Here is a 27,786-nt window from a genome sequence, read left to right as displayed (position 1 = left end):
AAACGTTCAGTCTGTCTGAAGAAGAAGAAATCAGGGTGCTCCCTCTAACTTATTGAACAAATCAGAAGCAGGGGTGGTCCAGAGCCTGGCTCACTTCACTTGAATTACCTGGAAGAAGCAGAAACTTTTCCTCTGAAATTGATTGATGGACTTATTTTGCCATTTTGCTGCCATATAAGCCTCAGAATTTAGGGCTTTTCTTGTTAACCTTGGTGTCAAGCAAAAATTCGCTTCCCTTCACACATTACCATTCATTCCAAAGCACTTCTAGAGTATATACAGCCATATGTATCTATACATATATATAAAAAAAATATAAAATAGTGGCCAATCTGCATCAACATAATAGTACCACATATAGGCTCGAAAAGAAAGACATTGTCTCTATATAAGCAGTAGTAGCAGATCAAGAAAAAAACCCATAGAAAACAGGCAGAAAGCCACCTGCCAAAAATCTTCCATCCCTGTGCTCTAACTCTTAAAAGATAAGGTGAACAAATGTAGGTGCCTGTATTCTTTTAGGGACAGATAAAAGGGGTATTACTGCAAAGCCTTTATAAGTAGGAGTATTTTAACAAAAATAGGTATGAAATGCTCAGGGTCCCCCATTTAAAAAACTTCAGCAAATCCTTTCTTTTTGCTCTTGGTTCTTCAATAGGATCCTTTTTCAGCACTCATTAAAATGCACTTTTGAAATGAAATGGCTGATCAAAAAGCATGTTTTTCTCTCCTCAGTATGAAATAGTTTTGCCTGGCTTTAGAACTCACCTTTCAGAAGTATTAAAAAAGTTATTACTAATGTTTTGGACAGTATGTCTGAAAAAATCTGATAAATAGTTAGTCCTAAATCTTCCAAAATTAGTTCAATAAAACTAGGAATATTATACTGAAATTTTAGAATGCTGAGCATACAGACTGCACCGAAGACACTCAGCATTTATGAAAATTGAGAGGATTTTTTTGTTCAATTAGGCTTGTGTTGCACTTAATGTCTCTTTCAAATGCAAGATATGTACAAAAATAACTGACAAAACTCAAACATGGAGCAGCAGAGTTGGGTTTTTTTTAGTTTGATTTGCGTTTGGGTTTTTTTTTATAACTAGCCATGAACATACAGGGAAACTGGGTTCTGTCGATGGAAAAGTCTTTGCTAAAGTGGTAAGTAAGAACTAACAGCTATACTGTCTTTGCTAAAGTGGTAAGCAGGAACTAGTAGTTACACTATCTTTGCCTTCTTTTGGGACAAACACCAATTTATATTCTTCCGTTGTCTTAAGGAGCTAACAAATAAAGTAAAACAATTCTATCATATCACTTTTACAGTAATTGACTAGAGCCATGGTTGATTTAACATCTCTGAAAAACAAGAATGCAAGAACATGCATATTTTAAGAGCATCTGACAGTGGCTCTCTGTGGGCCAACATTATTTACCAGTTCTGTCAGGGTGCTATTACATTGCCTGTACATACTAATATAAACCTGTTTCACTGAAAGCACAATTTAGCTTCAGGAAAATCTGCTGCGAACTGATGGTTCCCTTGATTAATACTAGCTCTAGTGAAAGCTGGAAACTAGCAAAAATAATTATGAATTACCACCATCCACAGAACCAGTCGTTAAGGAGAAAAGCAGTGCGTTACACACATTAATACAAAAATAATGCTATCATAACAGTTGCTGCAATGGCACATTTTAGACTACCCACCTTCTATTCTTCTTATCTCCCACTCCTTAATGTAACTTAATGAACAGAGTAAGTTTAAGATGAAACACTAGACAGATTTTCTGCTAATTACAGTCACTTCACTTAGAAAGTGTCGTGACAAAAGGGTTTACAGAAATACTAAAACCAGAAGACTAGTAAGTAACTGTATTCATCAAAACCAATGTTACTTAGTGGTAGTAGTGGTCTGAAATATTGTTACAGAAAGAAACATTCGAACTAAAATAAAGACTCACATATACTATATATATTACATACAAAATATGTACATCTAAAATAAGTCCTTTAGTGTTGTTTGATGACGGAGGATTGATGCCAAAAAATCTGCATACTGCTTGCATCTCTTACAATAAATTTCTGTGTGCCTATTCTTATAAACCATTTGCACAAGTCAATCAACCTAATTTCCACCTGAATCCATTTTAGGAGCTCTTACAAGCTGAAGACTCACAGAAATATTCAGATCATTCACTTACAAACATCACTCAAATTGCTGAAATCGGTTGCCTGGATTCATTTGTTCCTAAGCACTCGAAAGCAATCCATGCGACCACAGGCACGTCACAACTATCTATCATACTTCAGAAACAAATTTCTTCCAAGACCTGATCTTTTAAGTGAAATCTGGGCATGCCAACCTCCTTCACACTACTCTGAGTTCACAACAAGCAACAGATGGTGCTGAAATTTTTCATCTTCCCCATGGTAGGACATACAAGACATAGGATTTATGCTCCCTCATATCAAAGACCATTTAAATGTGATGAGGGGATAGGATGAGCTGAGAGGCAAAGGCACTTTAGTGTCAACCCCATCTGCAGGCTGCCTTAAAGATGGGCTGGGTCAGGACAGTCCTTATGAGCTTTATCTGTGCCACACCTCTGTCAGGGTTCACTTCACAAGAATATGCCTGGACTCAGCCCTCGGAGGCTGGTTCAAGAGCAGCTCCTTCCATCTACACCCTGCTATTAAGGGATCATCAAAAATTGAACTTAGTAAATTTGCTCTAAATGTGTAAATAAAACCAGCAGACTTGGAAAGTGAGCATACTCTCTAATGGCTAAACAACCTCAAAGGGTTCTGTACACAGTATGTTAAAACAAAGCATTGAGGAAATTACACTTGACTTCAGTCAAGTCATATAAAGTATAGTTAAAGCCAGAGAAAATTAAGTGTCACCTGCATTACTGTTGCCACGACTATGTGAGCCCAAGATGTTATTTAATAACTACGTCTCCTCTTCTTTTCTCTCACTAAAATGTATAAATGAATTTGAAGTTCAGAATGTAAAATATCAAGAACTTCCAGCCTGGGTATTTTTCTCTTTTTGGATACAGAAGATTTTTCTGAACAGGTTGCTTCTTCCCTACTATGGATATAGAGACATATTCCAGACAAAGTATCTTATGGAATACCAAATTGTGCTGGTTGACAGTTTAATTTCACATTATTTGGCTGGCCATATAGTTTTATTTACTTAATTTATCAGCTCAAAAGAAACAATGACAGAGAAAGCCACACTGGGAATTATCAAGCAAATAAAATTACACTTGAATTAACAAGCTGAAATTAGCTAAGTGATTTGTTGTGCAGCTAATCATCCTTGATGAAATCAGCTTATACTTGTTTCTCAGCCTCCAAACCATTAGCACCACTACATTTCTACATACTGGGAATTTGCTGGATCCTGTGCACAACCACAAATGCATCTGAGAGTCCCACTTTCACTGGGTGGTTCGTCGAACTTATCTGTGTTACAGCAACAGGAATCTGGAATACAAAACAGGAAGATATGCATGAACTATCGAAGTAAAAAAATTCAGAATAAAAATAACAGCACTACCAGAATGAACATTTAACCAGTGTAAATTAGAAGTCCTAAATAAGTATTTTATACAATACAGCATAAGATGACTAATGATTTATTAAAGATTGAAATTATTGGTTTTAGTTTTTATTTTATCCTAGTTTGCTTTGCTGCTTATATAACAATATTCACATCGACACTTAGAGGTGGAACAATTGTTTATGATGAAACAGAAAAGGGCAGTAATTTTCAGTAATTTATTTCCCCCAGTTGAAGAAAAAGTGGGATGTGCTAGTATCAGACAAGGAGGAGGAAGCAATACCTCTTTTCTACTATTGAACACACGAACTGTGAAAGTTCAGCTTGAGATGAACATTTTAAAAGCTTATGGCTCAGTTAACTTACACTGAAAACTGTTTGAAGAGCTACCTGAAGGGAGCTCTGGCCCAAGGATATTTGTGTTTAATGTGTCATGGACTAGCAGGAAAATTATCAGTGTCATGGAAAATGTGGAAAATGCCAGATGCTCACTTGCCAATATCTAGAGGAAGAAATAAAAAGACTTAGATAGCCATAGACCAGTCCAGCTTTACATAACAGAGATATTGATGCTGGGCAACAGGGTTGTATGAAAAGAGATGCCGAGTTTGATTTCATTCTTTGGGCAAGATTGCAGCTTTGGCTGATACTTGTGTAGATAATAGCTTTAGAATTTTGAGCGGTGTTTGACTTAGTGACATGTAGCATTTATACAATATTAATATAGTTAACTAGACTGATCACAAACAGTAGCCACACTAAAGCAGCAGCTCAGACTGACAGTGCGTCTTTACAGTGTATCTTTCTTCTCCAGTCATCAGACCTAGTATTCAAAAGTTGGAAGGGAAGGAAACACAAATTTACTGTCTAGCAGTTCTGCAGATGACACTGGTAGAGTAAAAATAATGAAAGGCCTGGATCGATTAGCAAAGTTAGATCTTGCAAAAATTGCAAAGTTATAACTCAGAGAAAAAAAAGCACAAGGTAGGGGTTTGGGGACCATGGTCTAAAGCAGCAGTTCTGGAAGGGATCTCAGTATTGTAGTGGATGAACAACTCCGGCTGTCAGAAAGGACATGGCACCAAGAAAACTTAATTGATGTAATATTTGGTTACACAAACAGTGAAATACAGCCTAGGAATGGGGTGGCCATTTTACTTGTACCTGCACATTAGATCATTAATGAAATATTACACATACTTTGGGGGGAACTATTTCTTAAAAAGATGCTGAAAACTTAAGAGAAGGAAGATTAAGAGAGTCATAAAAATATTTTGAAAACTTCTGCAGGTCTCAAATGACATTAACAGAAGGGTTAAAGAGCTGTCCTGGTTTCGGCTGGGATAGAGTTAATTGTCTTCCTAGTAGCTGGTATAGTGTTATGTCTTGGGTTCAGTATGAGAATAATGTTGATAACACACTGATGTTTTCAGTTGTTGCTAAGTCATATTTATACTAAGTCAAGGATTTTCCAGCTTCTCATGCCCAGCCAGCAAGAAGGCTGGAGGGGCACAAGAAGTTGGGAGGGGACACAGCCAGGGCAGCTGACCCAAACTGGCCAAAGGAGTATTCACTACCATGTGATGTCATGCCCAGTATATAAACTGGGGGGAGTTGGCCTGGGGCGATCGCTGCTTGGGAGCTAACTTGGCATCGGTCAGCAAGCGGCGAGCAATTGCATTGTGCGTCGCTTGTTTTGTATATTCCAATCCTTTTATTATTATTGCCATTTTATTATTGTTACTATTATCATTATTAATTTCTTCCTTTCTGTTCTATTAAACTGTTGTTATCTCAAACCACGAGTTTTACCTTTTTTCTTCTGATTCTCTCCCCTATCCCACTGGGTGGGGGCGAAGTGAGCGAGTGGCTGCGTGGTGCTTAGTTGCTGTCTGGGGTTAAACCACGACAAGAGCTCTATTTGGCTTCTCAAAGGGAAAATGGAAAGCTGGCTAGATTGCCATAAACAAGTACTGCCATGGGGAGAAATTACTCAGGGGCTAAAGAGTTTTTTCATCTGGCACAAAAAGATATAACCAGAAGCTGGAAGCTGTAGACCTTCGAAGTAGAATAAGCCCCATGTTTCTATGATTGAGTGTTATTAACCACTGGGATAAACTACCAAGGGAAATTATGATTCTCTACTCATTGCTGCTTTCATATCACAGCTGGATATCTTATTTTTCTAAGTTGGCCTTCAGTTAACCAAAAATTACTAGGCTAAAGACAGATGAAACTGGGTCAAATGTAAGAAACTGAGATACAAGGTGCTAGCTCAGCTAATCTTATAGTCTGCTCTGGCTTTACCTGTGTAAAACTACCAAAATTATACTGTTGGTCAGTATTTTTCACATAGCAGAAAAATGCCAAAGTAAAAAGCTGGTTACACATCCAGTGAATGAGGATTCAGTGTTCTCTACATGTCAATTAATGGCATGACTTCTGATATTTGAGCATCAGTAGTTGTTCTTCTCCTTGTTCCCAAAATATCATTTAGCTGTGCTTTTTCCTGATTACACTGGTAGCTGTCTAGGAAAAGTTAAATTTGAGAATATTAACAGAAAAAGTGAGTTCTGGTGAATTAAACAGTGTCATAAATTTCCATTTCTTTTACTTGATTTAGTGACTGGTTTAGCTGATTTATTTAGGGGTTCTTGCAGACATGATCTGCTTTGGTATAACAAAAGGAATGATGTTAAACTAACATGAAAAACAGAAGTGGCCTGCAAATACTGCTAGGAATACATCAATTTAAATCTGGCTTATATCAGCTTAGCTCTGATGCAGTTATTGGAGAATATGACATAAGAAGGCTAAAAGACATATTTTCAAAGTCTTCAAAATAAAAGACTCAATGAGTTCAGAAATAAGTCTATAAACATTCTCCAGCATGAAAGTATAAACAAAATAAGGGAATTGTTCACAGTCTCGGAATACTGTAGAGAAAAGCTTATATTAACTACCAAAGAAACAGTCTTAAAAGATTTTGAGGAGGATACTCTAGAGAAGCTATTGGTAACCAAGTTAGAAAAAGCACTGATGAGAAGGATGCAATGACTATTTCTCTTTGAAGTTAGAAACACAGCAGATGAAGAAAGGAATGAGTTCTATGGATACAAAATGTAGTTGGAATTGACATTATGAGTAGGTGTGTGACCAACAAAATATGCTGGCAAAATTGGCAGCTCAAAGCACAAATTGTGCCTGATACATGAAAAGAATTATACTCATTTTTACATGTGAGTGCAAACCAGGAGAAGTTGCACTCGGGTCTCCTTGAATAAGCCTCCTTAATTTTAAGTCTAGTGCCTTAGCACACATTTTTTCTGAATTTGTGAATAATTGAACAATTTGCATATTTCCCTCAAAAATTATGACAACAGCAAACCAACGTCTTTTTTTTTTCAGGAAAGAGTGATGGGTTCTTGCAGTACAAATGCCACAAGTGGTTTGTTGTTTGGTTTTTTTAATAAATTTGTTTTCATTACAACTTGGTTCAGAGCTTGAGAGTCACTTTCAGTTTCACTATCTAATAAAATTATGAATGACCCAGTGATATTTGGTACTAAAATAGGATGCAGTAGCCAAGTTGAACAGAAAATACAAACAAAACCTTGAGGAGAAATTAGAAAATTTTGGAGCAGAAATATCTCAGTAGATTTTGCCAAAATCCCTGCAGGTGTCCACACTCACGCTGGATATTCTAGCAAGAGTGAAGAACTTGCTGAATCATTTTCTAAAACAAATAAAAAAGTTGTAGTAGGGTCCAGTCTAACAGAAGAAGCAGCCAAAAATTTGGATATATGTTTTGGAAACAAGGTTTAGAAACAAGTGTTTGTGTAAGGTGAAGAAAACATAAATTAAGTTAGTATAGCCAGCTCTTCAAACTGAGGTACAGCCTGTGTCAAACAACTAGTAATACGGACAGAAATGCAGTCAAAGTAGAAGGGAATCCATGACCCAGGAAAATTCTTTTATTTTCTTGGAAAAACTACAGCGTTATTAAACCTGTATTTACAAAAACATATGTTTATTTTTAAAGCGTGGAAAAGAAATAATTTTACAGAACTGAATACTTCATTCACTTGGTGATGAGTGTACTGAGTGCGATTATATAGTGAAATCTTTTGAATGAGATGTCAAGATAAAATGAGCTTTTACCATATGGTGGCCTATTAGGAAATATGCCCTTTTGACAGAAGGCTTGTAGTAAAAGATAAAATAATTTATTGAAAATTACAGCAAAACATAGGTAGCAAACAGGTAGCTGATGTTCCAAATTCCTCACCTGAATGGCAAGATATGTCATGACAGGCTGACATGTTAAACAGTTGAACAGTAAGCTAGGAATGTGCAAGTGGTTGCTAATGTGTGGCAGGGGTTTTATGGCATTATGTTCAGAGGATGGATTTTAACTAGAATCATTCCAAAGTGTGTGTTAGCTCTACCACAGACAATATGAACTCTTGTGTTGTACAAGTCACCAGTTTATGAATAAGCTTCCCAAATGCAGACTAGTGCTGGGGCCATTGACATCTGTATTTTGGATTATATACTTCAACAACAGGGAGAAAAATATTTAGAATTCATGGTGAATTCTATTCATCATTGGGATCAGTAATCTAGACAGTATTTTCCATCAGAGTTCTCAGATTTTATTCTTTTCAACTTTGAGGACATGTCAGAATCTTACCCTTCAAACAAGAATAAAATAATGGCCTCTGACCTTATTCTGAAGGAGGTGGTAAGCAGGGTGCAATTACTGCCCCACTTCAAAACTGAGTCAAAGAAAAGAGCCAGAGTATGCTGCAAAATAATAACACAATAGTACTTACATAGGATTTTCATTGCCAGTTTCCTAAATAGTTATTAATTAATCTACAGGCCAAACTGCATGAAACTTATTCAGGACTTTTAAGTTGCATAAACTGATCACCTCATAAAATCAAAGATCCTGTTTCCGTGTTAATATATTTGATAACAATAGCAGAGGCAAAGAAATGCCAGGCATGTATAATGCAGGCAGAATATCCACAAAAACTGTGCATTTTTTTTAGTTTTCAGGAAACAATCACAAGGTTTGGAGTCTTGTTACTGAAAACAGAGTATTTTCCATCATGCATAGCAGGAGCATCAATTTTATCTAAGTGCTAGCACTTAATCAGTTCCATTCAATTCTGCCTCCTTTCACAGTAGCAAGAAATTCTACTACAAGTCTCAGAATTATTTTCCAACTTCGCATATTGGGCAATTTGAACAAGCATTTCAACTTTAATAATGGTTTCTGGATTACTACATAAATAGAGAGTCATTACTATTTAAATGAACAAAGAAAGCCTTCAAGCCAATGAAATTAAGAAAAAATATCCTAAACCATTAACAAAGCCTTTGGTACCTTTGCCTAATTTGTCCTGTATTAATCATGGACAGAAAAAGAAACCAAATGTTACACTAAGGAAAATTAGCTATAAGCACTAATGGGAAAAGACTATATAGAATTGTTATTTTGTTGAAAAGAAGAAAAGCTCTTGAGAATTGAACTGTGAAATTTAGAACATAAGAAATTAGTATTCACTACCAATACATTAAAAAGTATGCCTTTCCAGAAAATTTTCTTTATTACTATGTTATGTTGGTTAGTTTGCTCTGTAATGTATTTCATATGTAGTAGAGGTGCACCAGTAAAGTTTTCCTGCCAGTTGATGCTTCCTGACATATTGACCATTTGCCAGAACACTAACAGTTGGTGTAAGCAAACCGATATTTAAAATGGAAGCTGTATGTACTGTAAACAAAGTAAATTGGTAAAAAAATAAATATTTGACTTGCTATAGGACCTTGCTATATTTCAAATTGTTTTTACGTTTTGAAAACTTGACTGTACAGCTCCTTCTCCTACCCATTAACTCTTCTGAAAGATATTCTGGTGTCTCCAGATTTCACTATCCTGGTGGCTCAGCTCCTTTTCTAAATTTTTATTTTTTTCAGAATCTATTCTGGATTTTGGATAAAAATTGTGCATTTCAGGCTGCTTCCTATTGGGCAAACAATGAAATGCAGAAGATTGGGCAGAACAACTCCTTTTATACTCAGCAAACCTCAGCCAAGATCCTGCCTTGGTGGTCAACACCAGGTTTATGAGGTAGCAAACCTGATGCAGGAGCAGGAAGGATATGAAACAGGGAATCTCAAATGGTTTGAATAACTAAGAAATAAAAGAATTTATCTGAAGTGCTTTAGACATAAAAGTCCCTATCTGTACCTCCCTTAAAAGTATAATCACAGTTATTTTAAAAGTAGATTCTTCAAGATAAACGCCTGATGTCACTAGTACAGAGCCCCTGTGGGATGCTTTATAAAGTTACTGGCAACCTGTCTGCTGCATTTCTTACGTGGTGTTTCAGCCTGGAGACTTTCAGTGACAATGCAATGAAGACCTTGCAGATTTGCTATACATCACTGTCATTTTTAGTGAACTGTGATGCTAAAATTAAATGGCACCAAAAAGATGGTGGAAATCTTCTTGTACAACTTTTACCCGTGCTAGTGAGCACTCACATAGGTTATCTTACTGGAGTTAATGGGGCTCCTGACAACATGACTCACCAGCAAGAGAGATGGTTCCAAAAGGAAGGAAAGCAATGGATTCAGCACTGGAAAGTAAATAAATTCCTACCCAGACTTATAAGCACTAGAGTCAAGTTTAAATTCACAAGTGTCTCAGTTTTTCTTTTCAGACAACTTGTGTCTGATCAGTGATTGGAAATTTTATTCAATTTTCCTCATTTAGGTGAAAAGCTGAGGTAGTTTTAATGGAGTAAAAGGTGCAAATAAAGAGTATAGTCTTCTGGTAATCTCAGCTTCCAAATACATTCCCCAAAGGAATACACTAGTTGTAACGTTCTAAGATTTTACAGAAATCTTTCGTCAAAAGATTTACAGATCACTAACATGTTACTATCACCACTTTAAAAAGTCTCTTTCCTTAACTACGTGCAGTAATTCCAAAGTGATGTTTGGTAACTCCATTCAGGACAAGAATAACTCATTACAGGGGCTTTCAAAGATTCAGCAGTGGAAAAAATGCAAATTATCTCATTTGTAAATTCCAATTCTTTCTGCTTCAGAATTAATGAAAAGAACATCAATAACTCCTCCCCACAAAAGCACTGTGGTTCTGGAGGAAGCTTCCAGCAGTGCAGTGAGAGCAAGCAACCTACACCGTTGTAGCATAGAAATTGTTTAGCCACAGACTAAATGATGTACTTGCATGCAATTCTAGGGAACCACATGTGATTAATAAGGTGGCCCATTTCCTCCTGTCTTCCTAAATGAATAAAGTTTTCCACTGCCTGGCACTCTGCATCACCATTTACATTTATGCAAAATGAATGCAAGATACTATCAGTCTAGAGCAACAGGTTCTATCAACCATGTTAGATTCATTTTGCACAGGGCTGGACAGTAACAGACAGGGCAGAGCATCTCATAACCAAGAATAGTAGTGTCCTGAAAATGTCACCATTTTAATGTCAGAACACATATATAGTTCTTGTCAAGTGTATCTTAAAATTAGAAATTGAAGTAGTGTCCCTCCCCACTTCTCTGGGCCTTGAAGGCAGGAATGTTTCTGCAGTCTTTAAAAAGATTTTTTTTTTTTCCTTTAAAAAAGTTTCAACAACAGGAGATAAACAAAGCTTTGGTGCACACTCCTTTGATCAAGCACAGGCTCCATTGTGCTAAGCAGAGTAAACCTTTTATGAAGCTGGAGTCAGAATGCAAATAAACTGCATTTTCAGAGATGAAGACTACTAGCCTGTACATAATGTTCAGACACGGAGTCTAAGCAGACCTTGCATCAGCATGTCTTTTATAAGATAAGGAAAGCCAGGTCCGTGGGCATACCAGAAGTTTGTTGTGTCTACAGAACTAATCCAGTAAGAGTATCCTGCAGCAATGCTGTTTGCAAGGTGCAAAGACATCTATCTTAGGTGAAGATATGACTACTGTTAGTAGACTAACCCAGATCCTCACTAGCTTTCTAATGAAGGGGACAGGACTACTATTATTTCTGCTTCATTCAGGTGCATGGCTTCAACATAGGCATGAAAAATGAGCCTGAAGGCTCACAACTGGTTTATAGCAGAGAAAGAAGAGAACCTAGATTTCTCCAAGTCTGGGCAATCAGTTATATCACTGATTACATTTTTTTAATGTAAGGAGGATAACAGAGAGACATCTTAAAGAGAAAGACACCCTTTGCGTGCCAAAATGAGATTAAAATAACCAAATAAAAAAAGAAATTGTTCTCTGCCCCTAGAGATTTGAGTTTATCTACCTTCTGATTCTCATTTGCATGAAATTTAACTGGAGGTATAGCCTCTAGGCTATAGGCTCCAAGACTCTAGCAACTCTAGCAAGAAAAAAAAAAAATCACCTAAAGTAACAACTTGAAACACTTGGAGCATGCGGAAGAGCCCAACTGAGACAACAACATATTGGTGCTATGAAAACAAACAAAATGGCCTCAATCTAACCAGTGTTATCACCAAACAGATGGAAAACCTCACAGGGCTAGAGATACCAACCAGTTATTTCTTATTTGAAACATATGAACTTCAAAATACATCAGTTGTCAAAAAATGATAGCTGCAGGAAAAAGGTGACACTTTAATACTAACCATTGATTCTAGAGTATTTTCAAACAGGCCCAAGTTAGGTGAACTAATTGAGCAAATTAGACCCTACCTTTCAAAACCCAAGAGGAATTTACTAAACAATCAAGAATTTACTCGATACTTACAACCACCTAAAAAAGGCCACTTGTAATCCAGGAGTAACACATTGGAGCCATGTGGATGGTTTTCAAGTCCATCACATGAACATCACTTTTACAATAAAATGTCTTTTTCAGCAAAATAGTGATCTTATAAGCAATATACTGAAATGGTCTTATATAGCTGAACTTTCAAATATCCCCCCCAAATGTAGGGAATTCCTGGCAGGTTTAAAGTAATTTGTCTACTTAAATGACAATTTTCAGACCCAACTTACTTCTTTGTAGCCGAAAATGATACGCCCATCATTGAGAAGGGTGGCCTGAAAAGTGAAACTGCCCAGGTTGTAATTATCCTGCAGATGTACATGGTCCCACTGGACAACTAGTGCTGTGCCTGTGAACCCCAGAGTGGGAGTAGAGAGGCAAAGGGAAGAAAAAAATGTGAGAAAATTATTAACTGACTGTAGAAAAAGTACTTAACTGCAGTTACTTGAAACAAGAACAGTGCTTTGTCTCTTTTCAGCAACTTTCAGCCCAACATCTTGAAATGATAAAGATATTACAAACACAAGTTGCAACTGAAATCATCTTAAAGGTAGACACCACAGTGCCACAAATAGCTACCTCAACTACTCACACGGAAGTGTGCTAAAGCGAGTGGTCAAGTAACTCGTCTGGAATTGCACAAGGAGTCAACAATCACTAAAGATATGATCCAGCACTCAGAGTTCAGGTGTGCTCCCACAACCACTGCTCTGCAGTGGCTTTTTTTACACACTATATATATATACCCTAATGACTTTGAAATTTGAAGGGCTAATAGCATTGCCTGTTTAGTAGAAGTTATTATTTGAGGAATTCAGATTCTTCCATTAACTATGCATTAATATGAATAGCATTATTTTTTTTTTTGCCTGGTGCAAGCCCTTGCTGAGGTTCTGCAAGTTGAAAAATATTAGGTGCTGGCAATAAATAAACATAGTTTAAATTAAAACCACTAAGAGTCCATAGACAGGGTAAGTATTGAGTCTGGTGTACAGAGATTTAGTTGCAAGAGGCTCGTTAATATTCATGGGAGTTCTCTGTCTGAATATCCACTTATCGTACTAAAAATGTACCCCAAGAAACTTGCATCCCTGTGAGCATGTTTTACAGATGTTAAGGGTTATATTCAAGCAGCTTGGCTGAAAGACACTTATCACCAAAACTGTGCTTACTGAAAATGACTTTTTTGTCTTTATATGCCTTCCTCAGCATACTTCTCTCTTTGGCACTAATGGGAGTTATGTGCTTTGATTCACAACACTTTAATTTCTTTTCTTCCTGGAGTGTTCAAGGCGGGTCAGTATGCATCCAGCTCAATGCATTTTTGATATATCCTTGAAACACCTTTTGTCACAGATCTTCTGTGCTGTAACTTCCATGAACACACCTTGGTAGGGGATGTCATTAAACTATGAGCATGCAAGCTTTTAGTACATACTGCGCTAAGTCCACCACATTATTGTCCCATGTGTCTTTCATAAGCACAGTACATGTTCATTAATTGTGCACACAGTGCATTTTTCCTTCTGTGGCCATAGTCATTAATTGCTTTCTGAATATTTATTTGATTGTATTAAATTTCATTTTAAAGGAATTTAAAGGGACTTTTAAAATTGTTGGAGTGAAAATAGCCAGAACTTCTTATAGTCAGTCTTTGAGTACCTCAGATCTATGTGCATCTCAGAATCCCAAGCTAAAGTGGAAGTCAGCTGCCTCCAGAACAGTCGTTTCATTCCCAGGGCCTTTATGTAGATTCGTGTGTACATAAGTTCCTTGCAGTTAGCTTCATGAGTGAGACTTCGATGGGTCACCATGCTCTGTGCTTGCCCGCTACAGATGCCACTCTAAAGCAGCACACTTACTCACAGGGATAAAACATGCATGAATAAGAAATAAGGAGCTGAAGATACAATTTGCTCAGTTCCTTTTTATTTGGGGTAAGATAGCAAATTCTTTGTCTTAAAGCACATGGGGTCCAAAAGATCATCATGCCTTACACATGAAGAGGGATCCAAAATCTCAAAGTAGTATTCAACCTTGTCATGAAAGCCATGTGATACAGCTTGATACACCTGGTATGGAGAATGGAAGTTAGGAATATAATGAGAACTAGCAATGTCTTCCCCAGAATCCTCAGATTCTTTCAGTAGAGATGACAGATCTCAGGCCATAATGTCAAATAATTTATGAAATGAAAATAATATTTTTTCTGTTTGAAAATTCTCCATGCAAGGAGTAGGATTTTCTCATGTAAGTCTATTTTATTGGATTTTTAACAAATAAATGCTGCAAGTAATGACTAGATTGAAAGGAAATGTTATGACTAGGTGCAAAGGTGATAGGATACATTTTGATCCCTGATCTAAAGAATAAAAATTAACACACCTGGTTGGAAATGTGACATATTTTTGGACATGTTCATAATTTGTGCTTAAATTAACTATAAATAAACATACACAGAATGGCACAGGCTTATCCTGGAAGATTTAAAACAATTATAGATCTCATGATATTAAGTCATGATACTAAACTCTGTAAGTTTTAAATTCAGAATAGACAGTCACTGTCATTGAATTTGATCGCTAAAGGCCTGAGGTAAGGCACCAGATGCTTTTTAATCACATAGGTTATGTTTTCAAAATATTGATTGTAACCAACTTAATGAGACAAATATCCACACTTTCAAGGCCTGTGAAGTATCTCACAGAGCTTCAAGTATAACACTGCAGTTTGCCTTTTACCCTTTCAGTCTTTTGTATGAGGGACTGTTGAGAACTCATGGTGTAGATCAGTGTATTGGATTCCAGTCCTGGGACTCCAGGCACACTTAATCATCAACAGGTTTATTAAACTTATACCTGCCCTGCTTCTGTGTATTCTTGCTATTACATTCCACAAATGCTATTTTCATTTTAGCTAGTGGGTTTTTTGAAGTAATAGGAACTTGCACTTTTATACAAGACAGATTTTTGTTTTTAAAATTGATAAAATACATTTCTAGTTTGAGTTTATGTACTTTAGCATCCAGAAGATATCTATCCAATTAGGAAAAAGCATTCATGACTCTTTAACCGAATTCTAAGTTAAGAACTGTTTATGGACATCTAGCCACATGCTTTACACAGCTTGTGAGTTAAAAAAAAAAAAAATCTTCAATTTTTCCTTCAAAAATAGTTATTTAGGAAAATACGAAGAGCCAAGGGACACAGACACATTCATTTATGAAGGACTACTACATACCATTATCAAAGTATCTGACTGTTGAATTTCTTGACACACTGGGGTCAAAATTTGCCATTAAGGGTGCAATATATTGTGTAGCTGTTAGCATTCGATGCACAACTTCTCCAGTATATATGAAACCTACAATAAAAAAAAAAAAATTGAGACCATTTCAGTAACTTCTGAAAAGATGTAATAGAATGGCAGGTGGACTAGGCATTGCCAGAGCATTAAAGTGTCATTTGAGAGAAATTAATCCCACCACCAATTTTATGGTGAATTAAGTAAGAGCTAAAATATCAGGAAAATATCTGTGATGGCTGCCAAAAGAACAAGATCCAAGATAAACAGTGGAACAATTAGTTCAAGAAGCAAGTTTTCATACAGAAATAAAAACAGAGCAAACTCAGGAAAAAATAACTCCAGTTATGGACAAAATGCAGATATGCAGTATTATCAAAATCAGCGATTTACCACCGTGCATATTCCATAGTGCTTTCTATCCCTTCCAAAATTGCACAATTTGTTTTGCTTTTGAAAATTGTTACCTCTTCAAAAGTTAGTCTAACCCTTTTTCAAATTTCTAGAGACACATAGTAAGAGATTATTTCAGACAAGAAAAGGTGACAACCTTAAAAAAAAAAAAGTCAACTGAAGAGTAGAACGGATAGGATTTTTTCATGATTATAAGCCAAGCAGCATTTCTGCTACATTCTCTGCAGTGTCAGGTCTCACTAGTTTATCCTATTCATCCCTGCATCTACAGTACTCCTCAGATCAATAGTGGGCTTCATTCATCAGAAGTGCTCACCCAAAACCTCTTACTGGTTTGGAACTGGAGTTCTTCCTTCAAGGAAGAACAGTGATCTATGGTGAAAACAGTAATGCTGCAGTTATCTTCAAAGCAAAACTTTGTATATTTTAATAGCAGGAAACCCCTGCCATTTTAAACAATAAATGGTCTACAAATAAACCTGTATTGCTTAGGTTTGCCAACTCCACTTCAAATGACTACTGGGACTAACTTTTTTAGATGCCCCGACCTAAAGCCTGACTTAAAAACTCCCATTGCCCTAGAGTGAGTCTTTTCTTAAGTTTTATTTTAGCCTTTGCCTTGCTGGTCAAAACTGACAAACTTTAAGCTGATTGGAGTTACAGGTAGATCTTCAAAACTAAGGTTTGCACACTACCTCTCCTCTTAAAGTGCTTACCAGATGGTGCCTTATGCTGAAGTGTTTGCTTTTTCTCCTTCTATTGATTTAATGAAGTATATTCCAATAGCAAACATCCCAATAACAACAAGAATATTAGAGTTGTCTGAAAATTTTCTAACAGAAAAAAATTCTACTTGGAAAACGTCTCACAGAAATTCAATTCTTTACTGGCAAACGATAGTATCCACTGGAAAAGTATTTATGCTGTATTTATGCTCTCTTCCTCCACAATCCCTTTAACCGTCAAGCCCAACAGACCCTTTCTTGTCACATTTAGTGTCATTGCAATACAACATATGATGAAGGAGCATATAAATCTATCCCTAAAACACGATTGTGAAATTCCAGAACTAAACACAAACCTGAACAACTGGAATTATCCTGAAGGTAGAAATAACATTTTCCAGCCAACTCCAGTTGATATATGATATTAAAAAACTATTAGCGTGCAACCCCGCTTTCTTAATCTGCATCCTAACCACCGTGAGATGACACAGGTTTGTTAAAAGGCTTGTTTGTTATGATATGGGAAATCTCTGAGAGCATGCAAAAATTAGAAAGTTTCTGGAATGCTTTAGGCATCCTTCTACTCCTATCTTCTCCTGAAACATGTTGGTAAATCCTTGCTAACTGTTCACAGAACTAGTTCTAGAAATCATAAGATGCTATAAACAAACAAACAAAAAAGGTGGTTCTTTGGAATAATTTTCCTGCATGGCTGTTAGCAGTTAAGATTAAGTACCATGAAGTCAACTCAAGTGGAGGCAATAGGAGACCTAAGAAAAAGCCAGGTGTGGAAAAATACAATAAAAGATTCAGTTGGAAACATTTGGCATTGACAAAGGGGTGAGCTAAGAACCTAGCTGCCTTTGCTTTAAAAGACACCTATGCATTCAAACAATACAGTATTATAATATCTGGACACCTCCTAACTACTAATTAATTCTTAGGACTAAACTACAACTGTCTTTTTGGGGGATGGGATGGGACACAGATTCTTTCAGTTGAATATCTAAATACCACTTTTCTCTTTTGCTAATTAATAGGAAGAAAGAAACGCCAATTAAAAAAAATCTGCCCACGCATATTTACAAGTCATTTATAAACCTAAACTTGCGGAATATGCAATTGTGGCTGTAATTTTACTCTACTACTCATCGCTTTAAGATAGCCCACAGTCCTGCCAAAGTATAGTCCCTGAAATGCATTTTCATTATTTCCTGTTTATTGCTGTCTGCTTCTAAAATGTCATTCCCTTGAGAAGTATTCCATCATGCTTATTTAGACATTTTAAACACATATCATTTCACAGAATATTTGTGCTTCTTATTGTCCCTATGGCCACGTGCACACATATTTTAACACAGTCTTGGGTAGGTCTATAACCTTGAAACCATTCCTCAAAAATATTTTGAAGACAATATAAACAAAACCTTTGAATCCATATTCATGTATTACAATTAACCTTAATACTTCAGTACTAATTAATCCCTTGCACAATGGTCCTATCCTTACACACAGTTTCCCTTTCATGCTTTCATCCCATTTACAGTATAAATGTCACCATTATAACTAATAATGAGGCAGATACAATAGGAAAAGAAAGGACTTAATTGTGCTGGAACACATAACTAAGTAAATCGACCCAGGTAATTAGTAACCACAGAGCGTATTTCCAAGTGTTTGCCGGATGCAGCTTTACTTTAGACAAAAATGGAAAGCAGGAGGTGGATGATAGCTGGGAAGCAGGCAGGCCTTGCATAAAGATCATTCTAATGAGAACTCCAGTCATGCATTGGAACAACTTGAAAAGAAACACAAAGTCATTTCAAATCATCCCAGAGATTCAAAGGCTGAAGCCACTGTTGAGCATGGACATTTTACCATTGCCACTACAACTTAAAGAAAGCGGCAAATGTAAAATTAACTTATTCTTGAATTCTGCAGAATTCCACAGAAAATTGGCTTATAGTATCTGTGACCTAATTTTCTGACAGTGGTAAATGCCCATGGTTGATTCATTTAGTCAAGGAAGAATTTTTCAGACCTGCAATTTCCTGAACCACTTAATCTCTCCTTTGTGGGAGGTGTTGGTAGAGCTCTTTTCCAAAACTCTCCACAAATACTATACCTAGAAGCATAATATGCTCCTAAATGCTGGAATGAAGACAAATAGGAAACAGTGCTCAGCATTTTGTAAGTTTTTTATGTATACATAAATCTAACTAAAACTAAGCATGAACTAACTAAAGCCACTTGTAAATGAAGGAAGGTATACTCCTAGTCCTCAGAGTGTACAAATGCACACTCAGAGGGGAAAACTATATACATATATATATAACCACTTAAATATGAAAGCACACTTCCACTTGATGCAGGACCCTGACTTGATTTAAAAATGCATTTTACATCTAAATTTATCCATTCTAAAATATGTTCCCTATCTGTTGCATTTTAACATGTCAGATTTATATATAAGATTTCACATACAAGATTACAACAATCTGCACATAAGTTTTCTTGTGGTTTCGTTTTTCTACTCTTAGCTGCGCACAAACTCACTACCACTTAGAAAGTTTTTTGACAATGTTTGCCAAGTATGCAGAGTAACAGAATACAGGATCAAAGCAGCACAGGCAATGAGTCCTTTGAAGGTGCTATTGCGCATCTATAAAGATATGATAGGATATGGGATATGCAGGCAACATACAAATGGAACATCTAGGTTGATAATTGACTTCTCCCTTCTAAGACCCTGCATGAACAAGTTACATAAACCTCAGCCTGATTTTATATAGGTGACATTATGATAAACTGGTTTTGCACTTTAGCATTTAGCTGAATTAGAACAAAAACCACTTTAGATTATACTTTCAAGTGTGATTTCTTTTTAAACATCTGAAACTGGTCATATCTTGAAAGCATCATACTGAATACAGGGTATAAATGAATTATACTTCTGTGTGCTTGTGATGAGTAGGCTCCATTTTGAGAATGTATATTTTAGATGCTCAGTACTTCTTCAAAGCTATTATGACAGTTCAGTCTTTACCTATGTAGTGGGTTGACATTTGCCAGCTGCCACACGCCCACCCAGCTGGTCTCTCACTCTCCTTCCTCAACGGGACAGGGGAACAAAATAAGATGAAAAAACTTGTGGGTCCAGATATAGACAGGAAGAACACTTGCCAATTACTGTCACAGGCAAAACAGAATTGACTTGGGGGAAATGAATTTAATTCATTGCCATATAAAATAGGGTTGGATAGTAAGAAACAAAGACAAATTAAAATAACACCTTCCCCCCACCCCTCCCTTTTTCCCAGGCTCAATGTCACTCCCTCATTCCTGACCCCTCTAACTCCTCCCCATTGAGCAGTGCAGGGGGATGTGGGTTGCAGTCAGTTCATAACACTTCATCTCTGTCACTCCTTCCTCCTCACATTTTTTCCCTGCTCCGGTGTAGGTCCTCCCCACAGGTTGTAGTCCTTCAGGATAAACTTTCAGGATTCCAGCATGGGTCCTCCACAGGCCACGGTTCCTTCGGGACATTTCCACGTTTTCAGTGTGGGGTCCTCCACAGGCTCCAGGGAAATACCTGCTCCAGCCTGGTCTCCTCCACAGATGCTTTGGTGCCTGGGTGACCTCTTCCTCCTCTTTCTCTCCCCTTGGTGTTCAACAGGGTTTTTTCTCATGTTTTTTCCCTTACTCTTGACACTGCTGTGCAACATTTTTTACCCCTTCTTAAACATGTTTTCCCAGAGGTGCCACCAGTTTGGCTGATGGGCTCAGCTGTGTTCTGCAGTGGGTCCATTGGAGCCAGCTGGATCCATCTCTGACATGGGGCAGACCCTCACCTCCTTCTATAGAGGCAGCCACCCCATTAACAAAACCTTGCCACAGACCCTGAATACAACCTAAGACTTAATCTAATATTTTACTTGTTTTATATATTACCTATTTCACACTTTATTCTATATATCAACTATTTTACCTAATATGCAACAATAACATTATTTACCATTAAAAAGATCTAGACAAAAAGAATCATTGTGTCTGCTGAAAAATAAAATAATGGTGCTAAATAACAGCAATGAAATAAGTTGATGTGGAATTATTCCTTCAAAAAGCCATGACATTGCTTTCATAAAAAAAAATATAACACTTTGTTTATTCTCAGAAATGATATTTATTGGACATAAACACCTGAAACAATACTTCTTTCAACCTGAAATACCAAACAACACATTTGACATGAATGGGAATGCTTGAAACCACTTTGTGTAGCTGCCAATAAGCAGTTTGACACAGGCCTCAAAAAACCCTGTAATTATCTTTCCCTTCTTTTCATAGTTCTGAAGAATTTGAGAGCTTGACTGAATGGCAGGTAAGTTCCACCAAAGCTCCATAAACCAATGCTACTTATCAGGTGGTTTTGCCATCATGGTACAAGTTGGCTCATGTACCTTCTGTACAGCAGCATTCGTGTTTCAGGTACAGACACTTATATTACTTTTACGGTCTACAAAGCCTGATGGGTTTAAAAGGTAACTAACTGCTCCCCTTCCACATTGGTTGACAGTATCCAAAGTGTGTCAGGGAGTCCCCAGAGAAGGCTTTTTCTGCCATTCAATGTGCCTGAAGATGTTGACTCATAGGGAAGCAAAAGGTGCATGATGTACATTTTTCTTGAGACAGCTTACTTAATTCCAGATCAAAGAAAGGAGAAGATGATACTTGGAATTTAAAGACCAAATCAAAAAGTATGCATTTAAAAAAACTGAAATGAACGCAGTGGTGCAAAAATCTGAAGCTCAAAACAAAGAACAAATCTAACCATCTCATACAAAATTTTAACTGCAGAAAGAAATAAGACTGCTTTGGAAAAAAAAAAGTTCATTTTCTTATCAGGCAGCTGATGTTAAGTAAAACCATATGTTAAAACCCTTAGTAATACAACAAGCTGTGGTTACTTAGCTGGAAAAGGAACTGCCTGCCAGCAGCAGCTGAACAATGAAAGGTTTTGCATGAGAGAGACGGTCGCTGGGCAAAGGCAGAGCTGCCATTCGAGTGCACAGTTCAGTGCAGGTTTACTCGAGTGCCTTTGCAGCATATAAACTAGAGGGGAAATAGCAGAGCAGCTTCCGAAAAACAGAACAAGAGGAAAGTGGTTTCCCTAAGAGGGTAGGCTCCAACCCTGATCACCCAAGGGAAAGCCTTGATTTCAGCTTGTATATTCACATATGCAACAAGCTTTGTAGAGATGCAACAACACACTCTCAGACCGCTCCCCTCCCCCTGCCCCAAAATGTCTTGTTGTATAGACGAATAATTCCTTTCATTTCTCCCTGTTCATTTTCTTACTAAAGCAGGGTGAGAGTACATGACTTCTGCTGCTCATTTTCCTCCAAAACACTCTGAAAACTGTTTGTGCAGCCAAGAGAGAAAACTGCAGAGGAACTGGCAGGAGTTTCCCAGCTCTCTGACTGCTTCTTTTTTGGTCTCAGCATAATCAAAGCCTTCTGAAAGGATCTGCCCTGGGGCATGTGGTGGTATCTCATATGACCCCAAAGCTACCTCAATGGGTAGCAATACTTCTACTCCATCTTTACCATCCCAGATCCAGTGCACTGCCCATTTTTGATGGAAAACAGAGTCAGCCAAGTAGAGTACTGTACAGATTAAGATTTACCACAATTTTCACAACTTTACCCCCCAAACTAGCAATTATACATTATTGAAAGACTGACATAAACCAAGGTTTGTTATCTACCTCATCTGAGGATCTACTTCCCCACCCCTGATGAAGAAGACAGTAGGAGAAAAATGATAAGAGACTTACCTTGGGCTTGTTTAAAAACCCTACCATAACCAGCTGTGGGGCCAAAGAAGTGTTTAATGCCTGGTTTCTGTCAAGCAGAGTAGGGCATCACTGACCAAGACAACAATAAGCTGCTCACAACTTAATGGGGGGTAAAAACCCCTCACATTCTACAATTGATTCATATGCCATCTTGATGTCTCCACCTGCCAGAGATACTGTCTTGCCGAAGAAAAAATTTGGAAAGTGGATCAAAAATTCTTCCGCCGAGTTCTCCAATTCACTATGATCATTGGTAATGCAAAAAGCTGCATTCATTTCTCTTGTTAAATTACTATTTGCCAGGACAGTAGGAAAAGTAGACCAGAGATAGAGACTGAGAAGTAGGACATGAGAGTTTATATAAATATCCTGTAAGACTGAGGTTCTAATAGTAATCTCAATTTCAAAAGTTAAAATAATTCTCAGAATTAGCACACTCTGAGACAAATATTATTGTATTTAATTCTACCCAGCAACATCTCAGCATATCTGCATGAGATTAGCCTTAAAGACCACTTCAGCAATTTCTGGATGTTCCCACTTGTAAATAGAAAGCTGCAAATAAATTAAATAGGGAAATTAGAGTATAGTTTGTTGCTATTTGTAGCTAGGAAGCTCAGATTTAGGTAGCAAAATAAGACCTAGTGAAACATATCTGCACCCTCTGTAAAGATTACTGGAGTATAGCAACAGCTTTGCCAAAAGCAGGAGGCGAACTGCAGCCTCTGCCCTCAGAGCCACCCCATGCTGTGTGCACTCTGTCTCACCTGCTCCCTTGCTCAAATCACTCCAGTACCTTGGCCCAGACCTATTAGTGAGCCCAGCTTAGTGGGCCCAGCCCACAGACATCCCATCTAAGATCTCTTTTATTTGCCAACCACATGCTAACGTGTACCTACAAAAAGAAAACCCCAAACCAAAAATCAAACCATTAAAATCTTTCACTATGTGAACAGATATTCCTTAATGCACTTCTTCTGTAGTAAGCTGCTGGAGAACACAGCTATCATTTGGGAAAGCTATGGCCTCATTCACCTTCAGCAAAACCAGCCAAGTTTCCCCCAGTAGGAAGGCCAGAAAATTTTAGGAGTGTTGTTACTTAGGCACATCTAACCATCAGCTGAGATCAATATAAGGTAGAGAACATGAGCGTAACTCAAGAAGATATGCATTTGTGTTTTCAAAGTGTCAGAGAATTCCAAATTGTTCTATGACTGGAAAACACTACCTTTTAAGGAACTGGTTCTCATGCAGTAATTCACTTCTAAAAGATTTCTGTAAACAAAGCTTTACTAAAAATTAGCACCTAGTAAAATCCTGACATCCTTTTATTCATTAGCCATTCAAGAAAACACACAATTGCAGCACACAAACCAACTCATTTGCAAAAACCTCTGCTCTGTTCAAACAAGAGAATAAATTATGTTTTGTGCCACATGTAAATGAGACTGCAGAAACTAGAGGACTCCTATAAAAGACTCTTCCACACACATTAGTGTGTGTCTACACCTCTTTCTGCTCATCTCTTTCTTTTCTAATAAATGTAATTGTTCTAACTGGTAAGGTAAGATTCAGCCCTTTTGTTGCAGCTGCTCTTCTCCAGGGTGATAAAACATTACTACTTCAGATGCACCTTCTCATTAGGTTAGAAGACATTTGTTTGGACTGACACTGTATAAACATGTTCTTGAAATAGTTATTATATTAGTTTAATTCCACTCTTTTATTTAATTTACCTTAGTACTATTATAACCAACATCATATAAATGAATTGAGAATAAGCAGACCAGCTCCCTAACCAGTAAAAAGGTATTTGAGCTTTATCAACTGGTAAAATTCTCTCCCTGCCTGTAAAGTTGTCACATGTTTTCTTCCATTTCAAAGTATATTTTCAAAATATTTTTCATCAATTTATGATCATATCTGATACCTCAATTGGAAAAAATCAGAGCTACAAAGTTTTCTCTTTGGTTGAAAGCCCAGTAGGATGCTATTTTTTTGTAATTATTTTAATTGGAGCTACTGAGAACAGCTTTGAAATTTTGACTTGCATTTTATTTTCAGGATGATTCTTGTTCTCCATCTCGCTGTTTCTGACATACCACTTATTTTCATGTTACATTCTTTTTTTATTTTCAGCAGTAACAGTAAAAACCTGATGAATCTATTCTCATTTCTGGAATTAAATTACAAAAAGACTCAAAAGACACTTTTACATTCGATGGAAAAAACAGCAAGATGTGTCATGTAGGAAATAAAATGTGTCAGGAATAATGTTGCTCACAAATTTATTTGGTGAAGCTGACAATTATTGCATAGGTATATAAAGCATAGCCCACAAAACTCTGCACTGTATATTTTTCAACTATGGTAAAACGTGTTTTCCCTGTGCTTTTCCTGATATTTCTCCACCAACTATTTCATGATGAAGCAAATTCAAGAATATGTTATGCTGTTAAGCCCCTAAAATATATTAGAATGCTGAATTCTAGAAACAGATATTGTCATTTACTTTCATTCCTTGTCCTATATAGCCATATTAATATTTCTTTGATACTTCACGGAAGTAAGGTTTAAGTAATGTCATTTATCCCCAGATGGCTAATTTATTGTTATGCCTGTGGAAGAATGTTATCATCACTGTAATTGCATGAAGATTACAGTGTAATTAAACAAAAGGATAACAGCAACTCCAGATTCCTCAGACAATCCATGAAAGTTAAATACCTTAATGGGCTTTCAAGATCAGTGTAAAAATGAATGAATCTCTCACGCTATTTTAGGGGTTTTTTTTCAGCCTTCCGGGGAAAATGAGTTAGAGATAGATTATACATATTTTTTGGCTTTGCTTTTGCTTGACTAGATTGAATGCACCAACCCAAGCCAAGTGGGCTATCTGAAAGCTAGACCCCAGAAGGCATAAGTATAATACTGTTTCCTAATTGCGTAACCTTACAAGGACTTCTTGTGTGTCTGTGCATGAGAGAAAAAAAGAAAAGCTAGCCAGAATCCTCATACTCTTGGCTATACGTCTGTGTTATCTTATGTAGATATTTACAGGCCAGAGGATTATTCTTTCGCCATTATTCTTCCCGCTGCTTTGTTAATACTGAAGGCATTATCTGGAAAAATCAAGAACATGTAATATATGTCACTGAGTAAATGCCAGTAAGTTTTGCAGCTTACTGTAGTTTCCCCGCTACTCACAGCTGTTGTGAAAACTATATGGTCTGGTGGAATGAAACCCATTCTGATGAATATTCTATTCAATTCAGCAAAGGGATTTAGGGGATTGTGTATCATAAAACTCTTCCAGTAGAGGTTTTTCTTCTGACATGCCAGAAGACACCCCTTGTCAGGAGGTTGTTAGGTATCACTAGGAAGAGTAGGAGAGAAAGAGAAGCACTTTTAGGTAAGGACTCTGTGATGGACTGCAAACAACTTGCAAATTTAATTGTAACTGAAGTATCTCTTCACATACTTTTAATGACTCTAAATTGTGAATGCTCTCAAGTTCAGGAGAAACAAACCCAAAGGTTATTTAGAGTCTAATGACTTGTATCAGTTTGTGTCTGATCAGGCGTATACTTCCCCAGAGAAAATTCTTGGACAGAGGCATGGAATACAGTATCTACTCGGTGAGATACCGCCATGCGATAGCTCCCAAGTGTCTCTCAACTCTGGCCAAACAAAGACCAGGGCAGTTCCTAGACAGGCTGGAACCAGAGAAAACAGGCTGGCAGGAGGATTATCTTGCTTGGGCCGAATATCTCAGCAGCTGTGTCATTGCAGTAACCTTGGCGCTGCTAAATCCTAGGATGAAGCTTGAACAGAGCTGTTGGGGGGAAATCTAAAGTTTGGATGGAACTGAGGAAAAGGGTCTTTTAATGTTTGAAAACATTAAATAAAAAATGGTTCATCTTTGAATCAAACTTTTGTAATATTAATAATTTTTTTTTTCTTTCACTGCTGTGTCTCTCTCTCCTCCTGTATTGCCACAGAGTCTAATAAAAATAACTCTTGTAAGCTTTTCTGCTTGCCCTGCTTATTCTCCTCTTCCTTCTAATTTTAAAGCTAGTTCTTACCTGGATAAATCACAAGAAATGTGAATCACATGAATCATGTGAATTTCATGAAAAATGAAAGACTTTCAGTTTATAATGAAATCATTATTCTCCAAAGTTTAAAAAAATTCAGTAAGGAAAAGAATAATAAAGTTTAGAACAATGGTGAATGCCATCAAACTGCATTGTTCATTTTACAGAAGCTTGGAACAAAATTTAAAAAAATGTTGCAGGAGAGAAAAGATTATTTTTTAAATTTTAGAAAGTCTGCTTAAAATATATGCATAACAGAAAGAAACTTTGCTGAACGTCTGGTTTCTACTGTAGTAAATCAGTGTTATTTGAAATATAACTTTGGGATTATTAGGTATTAGATTAATTCCACACCCTTTATATAATGCTATTATATTACTTCTATTAATCCTTCCTAAACTACTGAAGTTAATCCTATGTATATAATATTCACACACTTCTATCCATGTAAAACAACATCTTACAGCATGTCAGGGAAGACCGCAGAGGCTAGCATGCATCATTAGAGAAGTTTCAGAGAAGCCATTAAATTACATGTCACATCTATACATAAAAACTAACAGCAAAATAGCATGTAATGAAGAAGTTTTTTATGCTAGCAGGAATTTTTCAGAAGGGAATTTAGCTCTGTGTCTTCTACTGCCAACATCCTGCCATAGCTACATGGTCTCCAGTTCCTTGTTTGCCCACCACATTTGTTCATGCTGGACACAGAGTTCAGTGAGGGGAGGTAGTATGGGTTTCCCTCAGGCAGGACTGGTCAGCAGTGAACATACAGCTCAAAACAAGACAGAAGCTGGTAGATCTTCATGTGCAACTTGGGCTTCAGGGGAGCAAGGTCATGTGTGTCTGTTCAGAAGGAGGTTCTTGTTCACACATGTTTCTCAGTTAAAGGTTGAACTTACTTAAGCATATTACCTTGGTCTCTAGTTCAACTCCACATCCCCTTTGAGAGGACCCATCTAATGCAGCCATTGTAAGGGAAAGGCAGACAG

At 37.1% G+C, this 27,786-nt stretch overlaps 1 protein-coding gene across 1 annotated transcript in view; it reads right to left on the bottom strand.

The window, feature by feature from the left end:
* The window catches only part of PLXDC2 (plexin domain containing 2), a 283,574-nt gene that overhangs the window by 65,858 nt on the left and 189,930 nt on the right, over window positions 1–27,786 (bottom strand). The window contains exons 5-7 of the mRNA XM_052803968.1: window positions 15,636–15,758; window positions 12,626–12,744; window positions 3,396–3,495 (exon numbers count right to left, since the gene is read on the bottom strand). Coding sequence (XP_052659928.1) covers window positions 3,396–3,495; window positions 12,626–12,744; window positions 15,636–15,758 — 342 coding nt within the window. The remainder of the gene's footprint in view (window positions 1–3,395; window positions 3,496–12,625; window positions 12,745–15,635; window positions 15,759–27,786) is intronic.

Source organism: Harpia harpyja, chromosome 1 (assembly GCF_026419915.1).
Source record: "Harpia harpyja isolate bHarHar1 chromosome 1, bHarHar1 primary haplotype, whole genome shotgun sequence".
Classification (NCBI taxonomy): Eukaryota; Metazoa; Chordata; class Aves; order Accipitriformes; family Accipitridae; genus Harpia; species Harpia harpyja.
This window is presented reverse-complemented; position numbering and strand designations above follow the sequence as displayed.